Source organism: Opisthorchis viverrini, assembly GCF_000715545.1.
Source record: "Opisthorchis viverrini unplaced genomic scaffold opera_v5_7, whole genome shotgun sequence".
Lineage (NCBI taxonomy): Eukaryota > Metazoa > Platyhelminthes > Trematoda > Opisthorchiida > Opisthorchiidae > Opisthorchis > Opisthorchis viverrini.
Genome location: NW_008751663.1, coordinates 2220955 through 2238817, shown reverse-complemented (window position 1 = coordinate 2238817; position 17863 = coordinate 2220955). Strand labels below are relative to the sequence as shown.

The following is a 17863-nucleotide window of genomic DNA, read 5'->3' as shown; positions in this document are numbered from 1 at the left end:
TGAACCGAGATACAATTGGGATCACTTTTTATGTTTCCAGACGGCAATCGTTTATCATTGTCTCAAATCTCAATGTCAGCAACCTTGTGAGTAGTTTCATTTATGATAATATACTGCGATATCTCGAATATCGTGCCAGCTGAATCATGAGGCGGCCTGTGGCAGCACATTCAGCTGGAGGACATCATAAACGAGAGAATTAAATTGATCTCCCATGAAAACCAAATCGATTTGCAAATGAGTGCATTTCTCGAAGACTTATACTTTATTCGCAGTTTTCTTTCTTTCCGGAGACCACCGCGAGGGAAATCTCATTTACACGGTATCTTTATGCATAGTTTCTGTGAAAACTTCCTTCTCAGATAGAACCGTCTCCCTGAAACAAGACATCTGTGTGTCCTTCAACATCATCTCTATTGGGAGAGAATATCTTTTGTTGCAGAACCCATGATTCCTGCAGAATTGTTGTACACCAAAACACGGTTCTACTCAATAGTCAGCTGTTTTCTCCTCGGGTAGCTGAATCCAGCCAAATTTCTCCTTCATGATGGCCCCATTTAGCAAAATGTGTTGCACAGGGCTTCCTCATATTTTCGTTGACACGCTGCTCGAGATATCTCAATACAGTATCTTGGCATAACGCACTACTCATTATGATGTTGAAAACTCTGATAACCCACGGCTGTTTTTGCTATTCTTAAGGTTCATCAGCTGGTGGCTGCATTGATTTTTTTAACCGTATATTTTACTTGCAAATAATAAAAGTTGACAACTTCTATTTAGGTCGGAGTAAACTCAGGAACTGAGTTTAGCTGATGAGCCCCAGAAAGGCTGAAAGCGGTCGTGGGCTGCCGAAGAGACTTCTACGTTCTTATGAGAAGTATCTTGATAGTTTTCCAAAATCTGATCACCATAAGCTGTGTTGTATGTTTATATGCACTTTAGAGCCACGTAATAATTTACTATGTTAGTTTTAAACCACCTTGTTGTAGGATGTGTAACCACACTCACCCCCAAAAAACTCATCCCCTGATTTTTGGCAGTAACGTAATCGAGCTCATACCAAGAGTCGTGTAAGAAATACTGGGACTTTTGGGAACAAAATTCCTTTTTCAGAAAAAGTTTCGCCGAAATCGGTCATTGGGAGTCGAGCTCAGCTTGCTTATGTGAGTGCTGAGATCAGTATACATTCAATGAAATCTCCCGCTGCAGGTGTAGAGTGTTTTAAAGCCTTACAACAGTTTACAAACAGGTTTTTATTCTGTGATAAGTTAAGTTCAAAAACATCTGCAAAACTTTCCACATGTGTTTCTTTAGATAAGTCCTTGATGCGTTTTTTCTTACCAACATCCTCCTCTACCTTTTGAGGCTGTGCGAAATAAAACCCTGATGGAGATTTTACTTCTTTGCATGTTTTGATTCCCCCAATTAAGGTTTCTTATATGTTGGAGGTTTCTTCTTTTGAATTCTGAAAGCCATATTTTGTATGACTATTTGTTTTCGCCTTAATACTCGTGCAGAAAGACGTGATCGGCTGATCGATCGATTTTGCAAACGTTCTGGAACAGTAACTAAACTGCATCTGATCGAGTCATACGAGCTATCATCTTTACGAATTCTCCGTGGTTGCCAGGTTCGATGATCTCATCCTTTTTTTGTGAGGGTTTTTATCAACGTTTCATTACCAATGCGTTGAACAAGTGCTTCAACGTTTGTGAACACTGAAGGAGCACACTAAGCCAATGACATTTTCCTTATTATCATATCCCGCATCTTGTTTACAGTGTCCACGTAGCAACTTCTCGATCACTTGTGGCAAAATGCATATTCTGCAAACAACCATTAATTTTTTCATGGTTTGACATCTTTAAACCTAAAAAAGTAGAGAAATATCTCGTGTGAAGCCTTTTTTAAGCTGAGCAAACAAGGCACTTTGCCTTCCGTAAAATGAAAAAATGAAACCCAGAGGGGTTGCTGTTAATTCGGCAGTTACCAATGGTCGAGAACATTGATCGTTGCTGCACAATCACTTTTTATATGGCTGAAAGATCAGTGAACTCCAAATCAACTAGGTTGATGTTGTTCACCGCGTAAATAAAAACCTCGCATAATGAAGGTTCTCAACTTTTGGCTTCATCAGGCAGGACTTGACATCGACGATTTGGGCACTAACCTAAAACTTCCAGTCCCTTGTCAGTAGCCTCGGCTGGGGAATTCCGATTAGGCTTGAAAAGTGGTGAGAGACAGATGTGAACTTATTCGAACAAATAACTGAGTACCCGTTAGTTCACCATGCCGGTGGCTAATTGATCATAGGATTGAGTAGAAAATTGGTAAAAGTCGAACTTCAGACGTAAAATTACTGTGCCGGTCGTGTAGATTTGTTAGCCAGTGCCTAAAACTGTTAACCAAGGTGGCAGTTGATCGGTTCATTTACATTAACCTAATGAGTACAAATAGGGACGAATACACTCGTATAGCATAATTTTTGTGCTTGATCTCATTCTCGTCAAACATATTCAATCACGTTCGAGTTTATAACTTCGTTTCCAAAGTGAATCTAACTAAATATTTAAAACATATAGGTTGTTCTTCAGTATTTGGAAGATCTTTTAAACAGAGATGTCGCTCGTTTAAACCTGACCAAAACTTCCACTTTTATACAATTTTTCTGCAGGAAACAGAATCAGGCGGGTGTCAACAACTTTACTTGTTACTTTTTGTATGAAAATACAGTTTACCGTAAAGTCGGCACCGAATAGACTTGAAACTGGAGTGTCTGGTTAGCATGGACAACTGAACCTAGTGATTTGTATATATTGTAGAAAACGCTGAATAAGTATAGACGCAGAAAATCACAAAACCTTGAGCAAAGTTCGAAAATTATTCAAACTGATAAATTCGTCTGTCTGTTTGACAGTAGTCGAGCGTAACGCGAAGACAGCCTGTCGTAAAGCATCAAGATTATCATCGAATTTGTTGATTAGCGTTTAGAGAGAACATTCAAATGGATTGAATTTTTCGATGAGTATCCCAGGTGTACCCAACGTTAACAGAAAATCATACGTCCTGGCTGAAAATGAAATGAGAGCTTTTTGCCTCGGAAAAGGATTCTGCCTTGTGGTAAGCGTGTTAACACTACCCGACTAGCCTGCATCAGACCCATCAAATTTATGCTACATATCCGTCCATTTTAATTGATTTTGTAACTAATCAACCTAACTAACAGAATTTCGTATCAACTGGGCAAAACCTGAAGTGATGTCGTTTTGAAAAAGTTTCAGAATCAATTGGTGAAAATAACTGACGATCCCTTACTTGGCTCCGGGCGTTTTTAAGGAACAAAAATAACCTTGCGACAGACCACTACCGGCATTCAAAGCATCCTAGGAAATGTTATTTTGCTTGGAAAAAACGTAGACGCTAAAACTGACGGATGTATGTTGATGCAACATATGTAAAACTTGACAGTTAATTCTTGTTAAAAAAGCAAAAGATCATCGAAGTCTGAATTAACTGGGCTAAATTAAAAAGATGGTTCTTCGTGTGTGCATTAGGTGACGGACGAAGTAGACATAGTTTTACTTCTCTTCTTTGGATTTTCGCTACCTCAGATCATTCAAGTTTTCTTGAAATACAGTCGTATTGTTTCACGTAATTTAGACTACGATACAAAAATCGGTCATTGTGGAGACAACCGTGTCCTAACGGGCGCACGGTTAACAGTATATGCATTTACTTGAGCAAAAGTTGTGATTTGCAATCAACTCAAAATTTATGTGTCTTGCTCTCATATTTTTTTGAATTTTTAATTTTGATATTTATTGATATATAATAAAAAGGGGCTTCATATGCAAAATTGAAGCTCGGATTCATAGCACATACAAATTTACGCTGTAATATATGCGTGAAAATAAATAGATCATGAGAAGCTTGTCACTCTTTATCTGAGGGACGCGTGCTTTCACAATGTGCCTCCGGAAACAGTGTAAAACGTACTTTTCATATATTAGTTCTTAGCTGTGAAAATCTGAATCCTTTTTCATGTTGCGGGCAAATGAACCTGATCGCGTTTGAACGCACTGTTTTTCGAGGTCAAGATAGCCCAATGAATAAAATGTAGAATAACTGAGCGGAAGGTCCTTGGTTCAATCCGACCTCGACAACCAAAATTTTCGCTGTCTAGGCTTGGGTAATCTGATAGCGTCGCTTTCACGTCTCTTTCGGGTGGCGTGACAGCTGTGCAATGGAAGCACATTACGGCTGTGCGAATACTACTACAATGAACACAGTGCTTAATGCCTTTTGCATTCTAATCTATTCTGCAAATTCCGCGTTCTTAAGAAAGCATTAATGAAATTAGCGGCACTTCTTCGCTGAAGTTCTATGGTGATCAATGTGGACAGAGGGACCATCAAATCTCATTTTGGTAGACAGAATTATTTCACTTTGCACACTTTGTTTTTTATTACGGCTTCTTAAATGATCCAAACGATAGCAAACTCTGGTACCAAATTAAGTTTGTCGAATTCGAGTTGCCAACACAGAAATACTGAAGCGTAATTTGCTCTGACATATGAAACCAACATTATTACGTAATGAGGTCCTCCACTATCACCTCAGCTGTTCACTCAAAGTTTGTCTTTTCAATACTTAAGTCGCCAAAAAGAAACTATGGTAGACTTAGCTAAATTTTAGGCTTAGAATATTGACAAAGTACGCTGTGAAGACCGAATTCCCTTGGTGTCACTCAAGGAAAAATAAATAGAAATTTGGGAGGAGTATGCATCAAATTGGAAGTGAATATAATTTTTAGCCCCGCTTTACTCAGCAAAAACACAGATTAATCACAGACATCGTGGCAAACTTCGTCTGTATACGAAAACGCCAAAATTCTGAGATGGAAACTCACTCGGTTTGATCATTTTGGAATTCCAGATATCCAATTGCATCCTCGTAATCCTTTCCACCGCCCTTTGCACTACCTTCAATTGTTTGGTACGGAACTCGTACAATCCCGCGACAACCTTATAAAAGAAAATGAAGTACAATTGTTTTTTGTCTTTCCAAACTGGCTTTATCGACAGTTTTATTGCCGACGTTTTCGAAGCACCGGTTTTGTTACTGATGTTTAGTGCCATGCCTATCGCTCATATACCTTATCCGCAAGTTCGAAGAAGTTGAATTTCTAAGGAAAATATTGCTAAGACACGATTCAATCTTTTTCAGGTGAATATATTATCAATTAATTATGTAGGAAAAGTGAGGGGTAAAAATGCTTGATGGTTCCGAGAAAATTGCAAGGTCTTCGGCAATTAATAATGTCTGGCAAAACAACAACTACTTTTATGGAGCGAAGACTGTTAGCTTGCCCTGCTTCGACAGACCCGGTGGCTTGACACACTAACTAGCGTGTCATTTATGAATCTATATTTGCGAAATATTACAAAAATATCTATATTGGCAAAAAAGTGGACATAGTACAGTACAGACAGTATGGTATATGTACGGACACAGTTGGTGTACGCACACTCAGTCTAAGTATAGGACAAAACACCTCAATAAGTCTTGAAGGAAACCCAGTCTTCTCACAGTACCTCCCGAGTAGGAAGAGCATTTCTCCAGAAACCTAATAATCAAATCAACCAGCAATAAAATAATGGCTTTACAAATAGTTCACTTATATTCTATTCGATTTTTTAAGCTATTCCCGCTTACCCATAGAGAACCACAAACACGTGTCCATTCATTTGTGAATCTCAATGACATTCAGTTACCGTTGCCACTTTCTGTCACCTATACTGGTTTTGGCTGCCTCCTAAAAGGATTTCAAGCTGTTGCTAAGAAACACTGCAGATTCAACAGCCTAGTTACCAAAGCCCTCCCGTTACACAGTAGTTTTGTTCTCTCACAACAAAAACTTTTTAAAACAAAGCAGGACTTTGGACAAAAATAGCAATCTTGCTAAACGGAATGCCATTTTGATGCAATCATTTAGCGTGTAGGGTTTGACATTTGGTTACTTTGTTGTGTGAACAGCCGACGACTGTAGTTTTGCAACAGCTTGCAATAAGTATAATGTCTTTGTTATACTTGAGGTTATAAAATCGCCGCATGTGGATTATGCGTGGCTCAAATCGTTTAGCAGCCAGCATAACGCAAGTCTTAAACATCAAAACGTAGTGCCATGCTATAATCTGATGCAACGATAGATCAAACATGGAAAGGGCTGAAGATAACATAGATAGGTTTGACTGTCCCTGGGATCCAAACAAAGCTGGTGTAGACGTGTTGGTGTACCATGTTTATGCTTGCTGAAGTTGTACACTCATGCTGAGTTAGACATTTTCAACTCCACTGGAAAATAGCTGTGTGAAAAAAGCCCACGTCTATCCGTAAACCTAATTTGACGGGCTAAAACACTCACAAGACAGTGGGGTTCTGGGAGTATTGTGTCTGTTCATTTGTGAAAAGCAGCCCCTCACTCAAAAGCATACAAAATAAAGTAGTCATTCAGCTAATGCAGGCGTTCCATCTTTATACATAACTTCACCCAGAAACGAAGGTTGGTTTTGTCTTTCCCAAGAGGTGGCGCTTATACAGAAGGACTATCTGCGTAGTTTTGCCCTAGTAGTCTGGACGTTTTTGTTCTTCTTTTTCAGAATACCATGTAAGTCTTAATATGCCGGAATGATACAAACTTTACAATGAAGGGACTGCATCTAAACAAGTAACGATCACGCTGGTTGTGCTCAAATATCCAATTTTTGATTTTAATGCTTGTGATTTCATTTCCTGCTTTTGACCGCAAATCTAGTTTTCTAATCTACTGACACTATCTCTGTTCGCATCTTTTCTGTTTGACATGTTCTACTTTTGTCCCAGAGAGACAATTTAGGATAGTTAGCACCAAAGACAAAATGGGTGGACATAAATTCAAAGTTATTTGGGCTGCTTAACCCTGCGTATCCTACACCATCACCAAAACTAATAGTGTGGACGAATTACACGCTAAGTGATCATTCCATTGCTGTTTCACCAACGCACGCCAAGTGCCTCCGAACTTTTGGGTCTGGCCGGGCAAACGGGCTTAATTTTATGTAGCGAGATTCGCCCGCTTGGCTGAGAGCAACACCTTAGTTTTATTAGACTGGTTTATTTTCCGTGAAAAGAATAACACAACACTAAATATTTCTAAACATAGAAAACGTATACATTTATCGATTGATCACTTTTTACAGCCTGGCTCCCCTTGCGGTGACGCGTCACAAAAGTGGTTTTAGGTATGCTGTATACTTCTACTTCTTTTATATAAAGCCAGATTATTTATGTCAGCTGAAACCGCGGGAGAGCTGCAGCTGTTCGAACAGTAAAATGCACCCTTTGAAGGCTATTTATGCACTTTTCGTAGGTGTGTCTCATCAACTTTCTCTTCGTGATCTTACAGGACCAGTTTTGTAGTATATCGATATGACTTCACCTGGCGCTGATAATATACAATCTATGCGCTTTTAGTTTTCTCAAAAGCCCTGTCATCAACGTAAAATATAACCTGTAAAGCGTTTGAAGTTGCCTATTTTGTTTATTTATTGATAAAAAATTAAAGTTAAATATTCCACGCTATAGTAGTACCCAGTTCATTTAACAATAAAAAAATGGTAAATGGTTGAATTGTTAGCATGAATCGCCAGTCTTCGGTAATGCGGTGACCGGACAATTCCAGTGTAGAAAGGGTATTACTTTTATGGGAAAAATTTATCTCTTATATCAGGGTTGCCATCACCAACCTTGAAATCCTCTCCAAGAGCTAAACCAACTGCGTTTATAAGTGGTGCCTTTCATAATTTGCTGAAAAGTGAAATACTTTTTAATTGAAAAGGGCATTTCGAAAGTAAGTTGTCTCAGTATATATGGCGCGCTCTGGAAGGCACATTCTTTATGATACCATTCCAAAGGCTCTAGACTAGCCTATTAATAAATTCCCTTCCTCGTTTCTGCTGCCCAAAAATTAGGTTAAACAAAGCCCCATTGTGGGTAAACAATGCGACGCACGGTGAAAGCTACTTAATTTGATGGTTTTAATTACTTTTGCTACGTATTTTGGTTAAAGAATCAACACATATATGAAAAGCAGTCGCAATCGTTAGTCTGTTAGAAATGATGATCTGTTCAATTGACTTTTTTCTGCACTTGTTTGCCATCAGTTAATTATTTGTGCCCGTTAGCTTGTTACAACGTTCAAAAATTTGTACTGCTTATCTTCTACAAATTACTGGATATTAAGATTAACTCAACGGTTATCAGCTCACCTACACTCGCCTAAGACACTACAAGGAATGGCGTCTGAGCAGTGTAAGTGGCGTTCGTGCTGTCATTTTTTCCTCAGGTGGTTTGATTTGTGAACACTACAATGCTCGCTAAAAGTCCAATTTTCACCCACTTTTTTCATCACTTCAGCTGAAAGTGCTAAATACAATCAGATAAAATTTGCAATGGTACGGGAATGGAGCATCATTGGCAACACCGATGTAATTGCTTTTGGTAATGAGGACGAGGGTGGAAAATTGCCTCGCTTTGCGGTTTCCACCAGTCGTGTAAAACCCATGAATTCAACCATCAGTTATTATGGACTCTTAGAATCTCAGGTAACTTGGGCCCTCAAAATGGTGGCTGCTTTCCAGCGGACCTTTTATACTGTTGATTACATGATGAGCTATACCCTGGATTGCGCAACTTGCTTTCCGAACTTCGTGGCTTTACAAAACCTTTAATTATGTAGGACAAAACTACCCACACTGGAAGCAACCGATATAATTCACGACGGGTTATGTTCCGAATTAAAACGTTGATGAAGTGAGGGATGATGCTGGTATTTCCGTGGAAGCCAAGTTGCTGGCACCAAGCTCACTGTTATGCGTTACTTTTTTATCTGTGGACAGCATTCAACGTTCTTCCACTAACCTTGTTGTCGGGTGTCTGTAGTGCTACCAAGGTTTTTCAATGGGGGCTGCATTTGAATTAGTGCAAGCCAGTTCTGGCCTCCTTGCTATGCTTGAGAGTTTTTTCCAATCATTACTGACAATGAATAATAGCTCATACACTTTAGGCGAACGAATATTTGAAAGGCTATACTGTGACAAATGAACAGCATGAGGAGGTCTCACTTGAAAAAGTCGAGATATTATACGCCTCGGAATACATTAATTTTTTTGAACCAGAAAGAAGTACAAAACAGTGTTACCAAAATATGCTGCTTTGGTTTTCTGTTTTAAGCTTGTTCCGAAGGACAGACACTGTGCAGCATTCAACGTGTTGGCCACATAAATTGCCAAGATTTATGGTTATCTGCGTTACATTTCAGCCTTTTTATTTTTGTTTCATCATCTAGATGACTGCAACTCCTTCTTAAACTAAAGTACATTTTTCTAAAATTGCGTTTTCAAACGCCTGTTTAAACCTTTTTTTTTTATTTTCCGGACCGTGGGAACAAAGTTTCCAAAACAACCGAGATAGACGGGAGAGAAATCCATTGCTACAAATGGCATAAGTTGGGTTTGAAATAGGCTTCAATGCATCGCTACATAAAATTTTTGAGTACAATCAAAAACCAGATAGTATTGTGGGTGGATTCGGAACGAAAATTTTATTGATCAGTTTAAAACGATGAGGTAGAATCTAAGTTTTTTAAGCATAAATTTAAAAGCATTAATATTAAATATACTTGTCTCAGTAAATTAATTTTCTGAGATATCACCCTATTTAACAAAACTATCCACGATTGAAAGGAAAGGCTAAGCTTTAAAGTGTCTGCCAGTTTTGCCGTATGATACAGGAGCAAATGAAAAAGCGCTCCAGTCTTTTTTCATTCCAATAAATTTCGGCGTAGTAAATGCAAGCACATGCGGCCAGTTAGTAGCATAAATAGAAACATTTTACTAGTTACAGCTTCCTACTTAGTGCATTCGGGAAAAAGTTTCGTCAGGTGTCAGAAACAGAATGTTCCATAGAATAAAATGGCGTTTCCAATTTAAGTAGACTTACGGAGCCGTGAATTCCATATCGTAAACTTACGCAGAAGTTGCAGAACAATGAAACGTTGAAAAAAATGATCTGTGTATATTTCACTTCAAAAATTCTGTTTTTCGCAGTCCATAATTACTATTAGTGACATTTTATCTACAGCAGCCAGTGTGTCCAAAATGTATCTTGTATTATTTTTGCCTGTGACCAAGACAGCCTCAAAAATCAAGAACATGGTGTGTTTTTTACTAAGCAGCTTCATCGCACGATAAATCAAAATGGTGAATCCGCCTAAGTTATATTTTAACTCAAAACTTTACACACACCCAATTGCTTAGTACTATCATTAATCTACTTAAAAGTTAGATGTACAGCACGGTAAAACTTTGCATTCCCGCTTACCTGAATCTCTTAGCACCTTCAATTCAGCATACTCGCATGATTCAGGAACTGACGTTGCTTGCTGCTCAAAATGAAATACTCCTGAATGGTCGTCATCCAATACCATAATTGTAGCTTTTGTCGGCTCCACAAGGAGGGGCTCCACAAAGGTGTTGGAATGAACGACAGTTGGATCAGTTAATATCACAGTGAAGTGTTCGTCTTCCTCAAAAATATCATCGTCGATTATGGTGATCGAGAACTGCTTGTGCGTTTCGCCAGCTTTAAATACAAGCACACCAGAAACTGGCACATAATCTTCATCCGCGACTGCCGTACCGTCTACAGTAGAGTAGTTCACTGAAACAACGGCATCCAAGTCACCTCCAACCCTGCTGACAGTTATGGGAAAGGTGCCAACATTTTCCATAACAGTGTAGTGCCCAGGGTTAAAGAAAATCCGCTGAACATGCGGAGCGTATGATTCACTTTCCATACGTTGATCGTCAGACGACATCCTACGCTCAACCTTCGCCTTCTTTATAACGTTTCCACTCCCGGTTAACTGGCGCGTGGCTTGCATCCTGTAGAAAGCCCTTGATTTTGGGCCCTTGCTTAAAACGTCAAGTTGCGCCATTTCTTCCAATTGTTTCATGTCTATATTTGGGTTCTTCTTTCTTATCTCCTTGATTGCATCGACGTAGTTTAGTCTGGTACGTTCGAATTCAGAAACCTGGCTATCATCTGACTCTGGGACATACGTCACCTCCTCGGTATGGTTTGGGTACTCTGCGTCTATGTCTATTGATTTGAGTCTTCCAGCTGCGCGGAACTTCTTCTTTAGGAACTTTTTGAAAAATATTTTTGTGTCAGCGATGTACGCGCAGATAACTATTATGGGGAAGAAAATGAATGTGAGCAATGCCTCCCAAATTTCGACAACCCCTGGGCTGAAAGCTGCTATAATGAGGTACAACCAGAGATAGGCGAAAATGCTCCACGAGGCTGTTATAAAGAAAACGCTCAAGTGTTTTATTCGTCGAACCTCTCCCTCAGGAATAACCAGCACACATATTCCAATGATGACGAACAAATTAAAAGCAGCAGATCCAACAATTGTTCCAGGCCCGAGATCTCCAGCCTCAAAATTTTTACCGATGATTTCAATAACAGATAATAAAATTTCAGGTGCTGATGAACCCAGAGCCATTAGTGTGAGGTTGGAAACCGTAGTATTCCAAATGCGTACGTATATAGTTTGAACTTCGCCATTCTTCTTTCGCACTGTTACTTCCTTTTCTTTCGATGTGATCACCTCGATGGCTGCCATAAACCGATCTGCTATTATAGAAACTCCAAGGAATAAATAGAGTAGACAGGCAAAATATATCGTTGCCCTGGCCAATTTATCACCAACACTGAGACCGGTGGATGGTTCCCATTTTGGAATCAGGATACCATCAACGCATGCTGTTTTCTTACTTGATGGACACGTACCATTGATGAGCTTGTCCTCAGTGGATGGGTAGACCAAAACAACGAAGATGAGGATAAGTAGCAGAAAACGTAAGGTGGTCATAGGCCACATTTTATATCACACTGAAGGCATTTGAGTATAGGTGATATTCCCTGTTATTAGAGTGACTTTTTATGTAAAATGAAGTCTTTCCAAATTACACCGTCGTGAGCTGGCGCGAAAATGCACAAAAGCATTTGAATATTGCTCCACTTTCTACGACCTTGGAATATCTGTCCTTTTCCCTGTGTTTAATAGGTTCGTAATCGAACTAGATGCCACTGACAAGAGACATGGTTTGACGCAATGCTGATACTAGAATCCAGTTTGAAGCGCTCTCGTAATATGTGCAAGATGCAAAATGGAATGTTCCCCGATGAGAATGCTCGAAAAACAGAGATGCTGTGTCGCCCCAAACGGGTTTGCAGAAAGTGCTCTTTGCGCAGGTGAGCTACAACAGCAAGTTAAATCCGGGGCCTCTGACGCCACAGTGGCCCCGTGTAACTCATGCAACTAGTGAAAGAATTAAACGTTCATGGTATGTGGAGAATTGAATGGGAATCTTAAGAGTTGCAAACTAGGATCAAGGATGCTTCCTGTTGCATTTCCATGGTGAGCACCCAGAATTAGAGGACGTAATTGTCAATTGTGCTAGCAGTGGTGAATATGCCGAGCTCATCTCATCTGTTACGTTATCATATAAATTATCTGCATTTCCACCAAATATCGGGACCTTAGTTGCTGTATCTCAACTTCCGATGAAGTTAGTTACTTCGGTGCATGCCCATGTTTACGTCCATTTGAAGACAAGGAACCGGGGGGTCTTTGGAACGTCGGCCAGCAAAATATGCTTGTCAAAACGCTGACGGCAATTATTTTTTATCCTGTGAAACAGAGAATACCTGGGTGGCTAGAAAACGGACGAGTGCGTGTTGTGCTGATTAAGACGAATAGCACTAGCCACAATGGTGAATTATATCCAAGTAGTGCAAAAATAGCACGTTTGACAAGTTATGGCACCACCAGAAGGAGTGGCGGACCTGACTTTTGAACAGAAGTCTAGGAACATTTACTGGAGAACAGCTCGCACGTGTCGGATCGTAAAGTCGTACTCATGCAACCAGAGTGCTCAGCGCGCCACCATTCCGCGAGAATCTCTGATGTTCATCATTCGCTCCAGAAGATTGTGGTCGATCCTAATATAAAAGCATTGTCCCAGCAATTATGTCCTTCACTAATCGACAAGTTATGCACCACCAGAAGGAGTGGCGGACCTGACTTTTGAACAGAAGTCTAGGAACATTTACTGGAGAACAGCTCGCACGTGTCGGATCGTAAAGTCGTACTCATGCAACCAGAGTGCTCAGCGCGCCACCATTCCGCGAGAATCTCTGATGTTCATCATTCGCTCCAGAAGATTGTGGTCGATCCTAATATAAAAGCATTGTCCCAGCAATTATGTCCTTCACTAATCCAAAGTCCAGACGACCACTAGAGTTTCTTCCTCAATAGTTCAGTTCTTCTTCCAAGCCTTAGTCAGGACATGACTGACATATTCCATGAGTCCATTCTTCTGATTATGTTCTGCGAAGACATCGCTGTCACCATCGTCCGTTGCAGCAGTAAAAATTCCATTGAGAGTCAATTGCTGGACCCACATTCGCGCTTGACACGTTCGAAAGACTCATGTGCTCTTCTGTTCAATCCGAATTTTCGAATTTTCTCAAGCAAATAGTGCAGTGGGGCAGCAATCGTGTCCAAATCATTGGCAGACCAATTGAAGTATGCTGTTCGTACAAAAAACAACCGTAAAGAATTCTTGGAATTGGAGACAGCGCAGCACCCTATCCGTGAGCGGCAACCTTCTGTTATTCCTTCTTTAAACGAAGCATCAAGCGCCAGAATCTGAGCGGTGCCCCCAATAAGGCAAGCGGACTCCTTGTGGAATTATATTGGGTTTTAACAACTGTTCCCTCCCCGCCTCCGCCTTGATAGATAGTTTCGAATATCCGGGACGCAAGTCGAAAACCCTGAAATTCCAGAGACGCTGGGGGGACTAGAAAACGTCCGCAGTTGCAACCCGATTTGCGGTCATTTCATTCAAGCGCCGGAACTCCGCGCAAGGTTATTTTTTCGTTTATCCTCACACACACGACGTATAGGTTGCGGGTACTTTTGGACCGTAAAATTCCGGGGACGCTGGAGGGACTAGAAAATGTCCGCAGTTGCAACCCGATTCACGGTCATTTCATTCGAACGCCGGAAATCCGCGCAAGGTTAATTTTCGTTTATCCTCACAGACACGACGTATAGGTTGCGGGTACTTTTGGTTTGTTGCACTTTGTCATTTTTCAACCTGTTTACGGACCTCCCCCCGTAGATGAAGCGGAACAGGACGAAAGCCGTATAGTCTACGCGTTAGAACGAAAAGGAAATTTCGTTTTCAACCGACAGCAGAAGCCAAACCGATCTCCCTTGCCTGAAAATAGGTTAGAATACTTCTTGACCACAGGCTGTCCTGACATCAACTTACACGATGGTAGCTTCCGGACATGCAGTTCGCTCATGGTAGTGCTTGAGTAACGTTCAAGCTTGACTGGGCCACTCTTCGCCATCAGCTCATTGTATGTAACGTTCACCACGTATTGTGTGATCTTGAGAAAATCCACTCTCAAAATTGTCTCTTCTGTCTGGGCTTATCAGGGACTCGTGCGACACGGGGCCGTCACCTTGGCGCATCGAGTGCATTAACAATCCGTTAATTTTCAGTCGGTATTGCTCATTCGCCTTAAATACCCACGTTTGTATTCAGATTTTTTCGTTCCCTGTCTCGGTTAAGCCCTGGCTCTTGTATCAGCCATGAAAGGCTCTCTTTTCGAGTCCAAATTGACAATGGCTTCTAGCGCAGCCTGTGTCCCAGCACTAATCGCAATCAACCCGGGAAATGTAGAGCAATCCAAGAAGTCACTGTTTATATGTAATCCATTAGGGCGTCATTCACACTTCCACTGGCTAGACGCGGCAAAGCTGTAGCACTGACTCGTTCGACCGTGTCTCCGCAATCCCGTCTTAACGCCCTTAGTCTGTTTGATTAGCTCATCTACTTTGGTTTGCACGTCCTCCACGTCCTCCTCCTCACTCTGCTTCTGTTACTGCAACAAGACCAGTGGTGCCTATGCCAGAAGCACCAGCTCCTACACGCTCAACCGGTCAGTTACCATTGCCAACCACGACTGGGCACCAAACACCGGCTGTACACCTTCAACGAAATGGTCAGGCGGCAACCGCTTGATAGACAATGAGTCCAGTATGGTGAAGGAACGATCAAATTACTACTGCAGACTGGCGACGGACACGATAGAGGCACATCCGGTTCCATCCTAGCCGTCTAGAACGGCCTCACGGATTCCTGGTTGTTGGACGGTGATTCAAACGTCTCTGCGTGGTTTTCCTTTGCGGTGGCCCAGGCCATCCGCCGGGAACCTTCTCTAGTCGCATCCCTGGGGACTCTCCAGAACCGGCTACGGAGGTGTGTTACGTTTCGTCATACGCGATGGAAATCTTTGATGTCGTGAATCCAACCCAAAAATTTACACCATCAAATCAAGCACTGCACCAGAAAACTCCATTTACATGCACTGGTCATCGTCATCCGCAAGTAGTATACTCTTCAAATTCAGTACGAGTTTTCTGAACGAAATGAATATGTCCAGCACTATTTGTAGAAGACAGCTTACCAACAATGTGCTACCGTTTCCAATCCCATGTGACAGCCAATCCCCATATTTATTCCGCTTGACCAACTGAACTGAAACCTTCTTGTTTTACTGAACTATTTTTATAACTCTCACGGACTTTGGTCGGACATTGTGTATTTTGCGGTTTCTCGCCGTCGATATCTGTTTCGTTTTGACGATATCGATTTTGAGGCGAAGTGATCTGCACTTTATCCTCAGACTGGTGATTGTACTGCCTCATTTTGTAACCCTACGGTATGTGCAGGGGAGAACACGTTGTAATTTGTTGAGTGTGCATATTATTATCTCTGCAATAGTACCGTCATTCCAGAATTCGGATGTCTTGGTCGTTTTCGTGGACACGGGTGGCTTAAACTTAAAAATTATATAACCGTAACAGTACTCATCGGTCTGCGGACTCGGAAAAGATTATGGAGAAAGGCTCGTTAATGGAGTCGGGGCAAGTCAGCCATGCCGGCAATCCTTTAGCTATTGATTCACCTCCTGGCTCTGAATCATGTAAGCTGCGTTGTTGCGGGCACAGCTTAAGGCAGAGGAAATGGAGAAGGAACTGCAGCTTTTGAGGGGGCATAATGGATGCTTTTAGCGGAGTTAGAGCTGGATTCAGACAATGATTCCATCGTTGACGTGCAGGCTGACACACAGGTTAAGGTAAAGGATTACCTAGCCGGCATGGGAAGTAGCACACTCATATGTGAGGCACCAGCGGCCCAACTGACTGGTTGCGTGGTTAAGACAGACTTACCCGGATTGGAGTTAGAGGCTTCCGATGGCAATCCAAGGTGATACTGGAGATTTATGCAACAGTTCAAATACTACATAGAGAATAGAGTGCAAGATAGTGGACAGAGGATGTTATGTTTGATTCATTACTGCAGGGACACAGAGAAGGAAGCCGTGGCAGACTGCGTAATGTTGCCCCCTGGGATTGCTTACGGTAGAGCGAAGGAAATACTCAAAGATCTGTTTGGGAGGGAACATATGGTGGCCAGGGCCATACTGGATGATCTGTTCAAGAAAATGAAACCATTGCATGATGATGCAGATTCACTGTCTAGTTTATCGATAGATGTTCAAAACTGTCACATTGCTCCAAGTCAGATTAATCATACTAATAACATGAATTCCGTCTCGATCATAGAGCGCATTATCCGCACGTTATCGAAGGATGCTCGTTGGAACTGGGCGAGGTTGGCTGACTCTGTGGACAACCTTGGAAAACAGATAGATTTCTCTGACTTATGCAGCTTCGTTTCTCAAGAAGCCCGAATCGCTCGCAGCTGCTATGGTATGCTTAACATATGCTCAGGGCACCATCGTCCTCAAATGCTGCATCATTGAGTAGGCAGCAAAAGGCGCCATAACATGTTTGTTATTCAGAAGGCAACCTATGACTCGTGCCCTTTTTGCGACAGCAGAGTAAGGCTGGCACAATGTCGTAAGTTTACTGACCTACCAACGCAAGCAAGATGGCGTGTGGCAAGAAGGAAGCGACTGTTTTGTATGCCTAAAACCAGGCCATGCTAGTAACAAATGCGATTGTCCTAAGAAGTGTGGTATAGAGAGCTTGAGGTCTCACCACCGTCTATCACATGTAATACCGGATGCCAACATAACCACACTGGTTGGTTTGTGCAACTCGACATCCCAGACAGAATCAGGAACCTACCTTGGCGTCGTACCGGTTCGTGTGAAAGGTCCGCAAGGAAGCGTTCTCAGGTGCGCATTGTTGGACAGTGGGTCGAATGTAACATTGGCAAGGAACGTCTTACTTGATGAGGTAGGTCAACAGCGGGTAGAACCTGTACAGTTGAGGTTGGAAGTCTCAGGATCGAGTTTGAATCGATAGATTCAGGTGAGACCGTAGTGGCTGAACAAGCCTTTGCAATGTGCTTTCTGACTTGACCAGTGGGCCGAAGCAATCTCAAATGACATCCCATTCATTTGGCGCCAAGTTCTCACCATTTGTGCCAATTTCGCCTTGAGAAAGACAATCTCAGACTGGGGGTCGAATTGCATGACTGAGGGGGAACAATCGGTTGATGGACACTTCTAAGTTGATCATCATTTAGCATCACTACCGGATGTGAACGTGGCTCAAAGATTTGTGCATGAACTTAGTCGAGTCCCATCGAAGGGCGGTTTCCGCTTAGGAAGATGGATATGTAATAGAGAGTCTCAGAGGAGT

The 17863-nt window shown here is 41.7% G+C and overlaps 2 protein-coding genes across 2 annotated transcripts in view; one reads left to right on the top strand and one right to left on the bottom strand.

Annotated features, from left to right (window-relative positions):
• Positions 1-12147, bottom strand: part of T265_00721 (hypothetical protein) — a gene marked incomplete at both ends in the record, with an annotated part of 111869 nt that extends 99722 nt beyond the window's left edge. The window contains 2 exons of the mRNA XM_009164570.1: positions 4913-5027; positions 10423-12147. Of these exons, the coding sequence (XP_009162834.1) occupies positions 4913-5027; positions 10423-11989 (1682 nt within the window). The remainder of the gene's footprint in view (positions 1-4912; positions 5028-10422) is intronic.
• Positions 1-15301, top strand: part of T265_00722 (hypothetical protein) — a gene marked incomplete at both ends in the record, with an annotated part of 96201 nt that extends 80900 nt beyond the window's left edge. Inside the window, 2 exons of the mRNA XM_009164571.1 lie at positions 8458-8645; positions 15080-15301. Of these exons, the coding sequence (XP_009162835.1) occupies positions 8458-8645; positions 15080-15301 (410 nt within the window). The remainder of the gene's footprint in view (positions 1-8457; positions 8646-15079) is intronic.
• Between the last annotated feature and the right edge of the window lie 2562 nt (positions 15302-17863).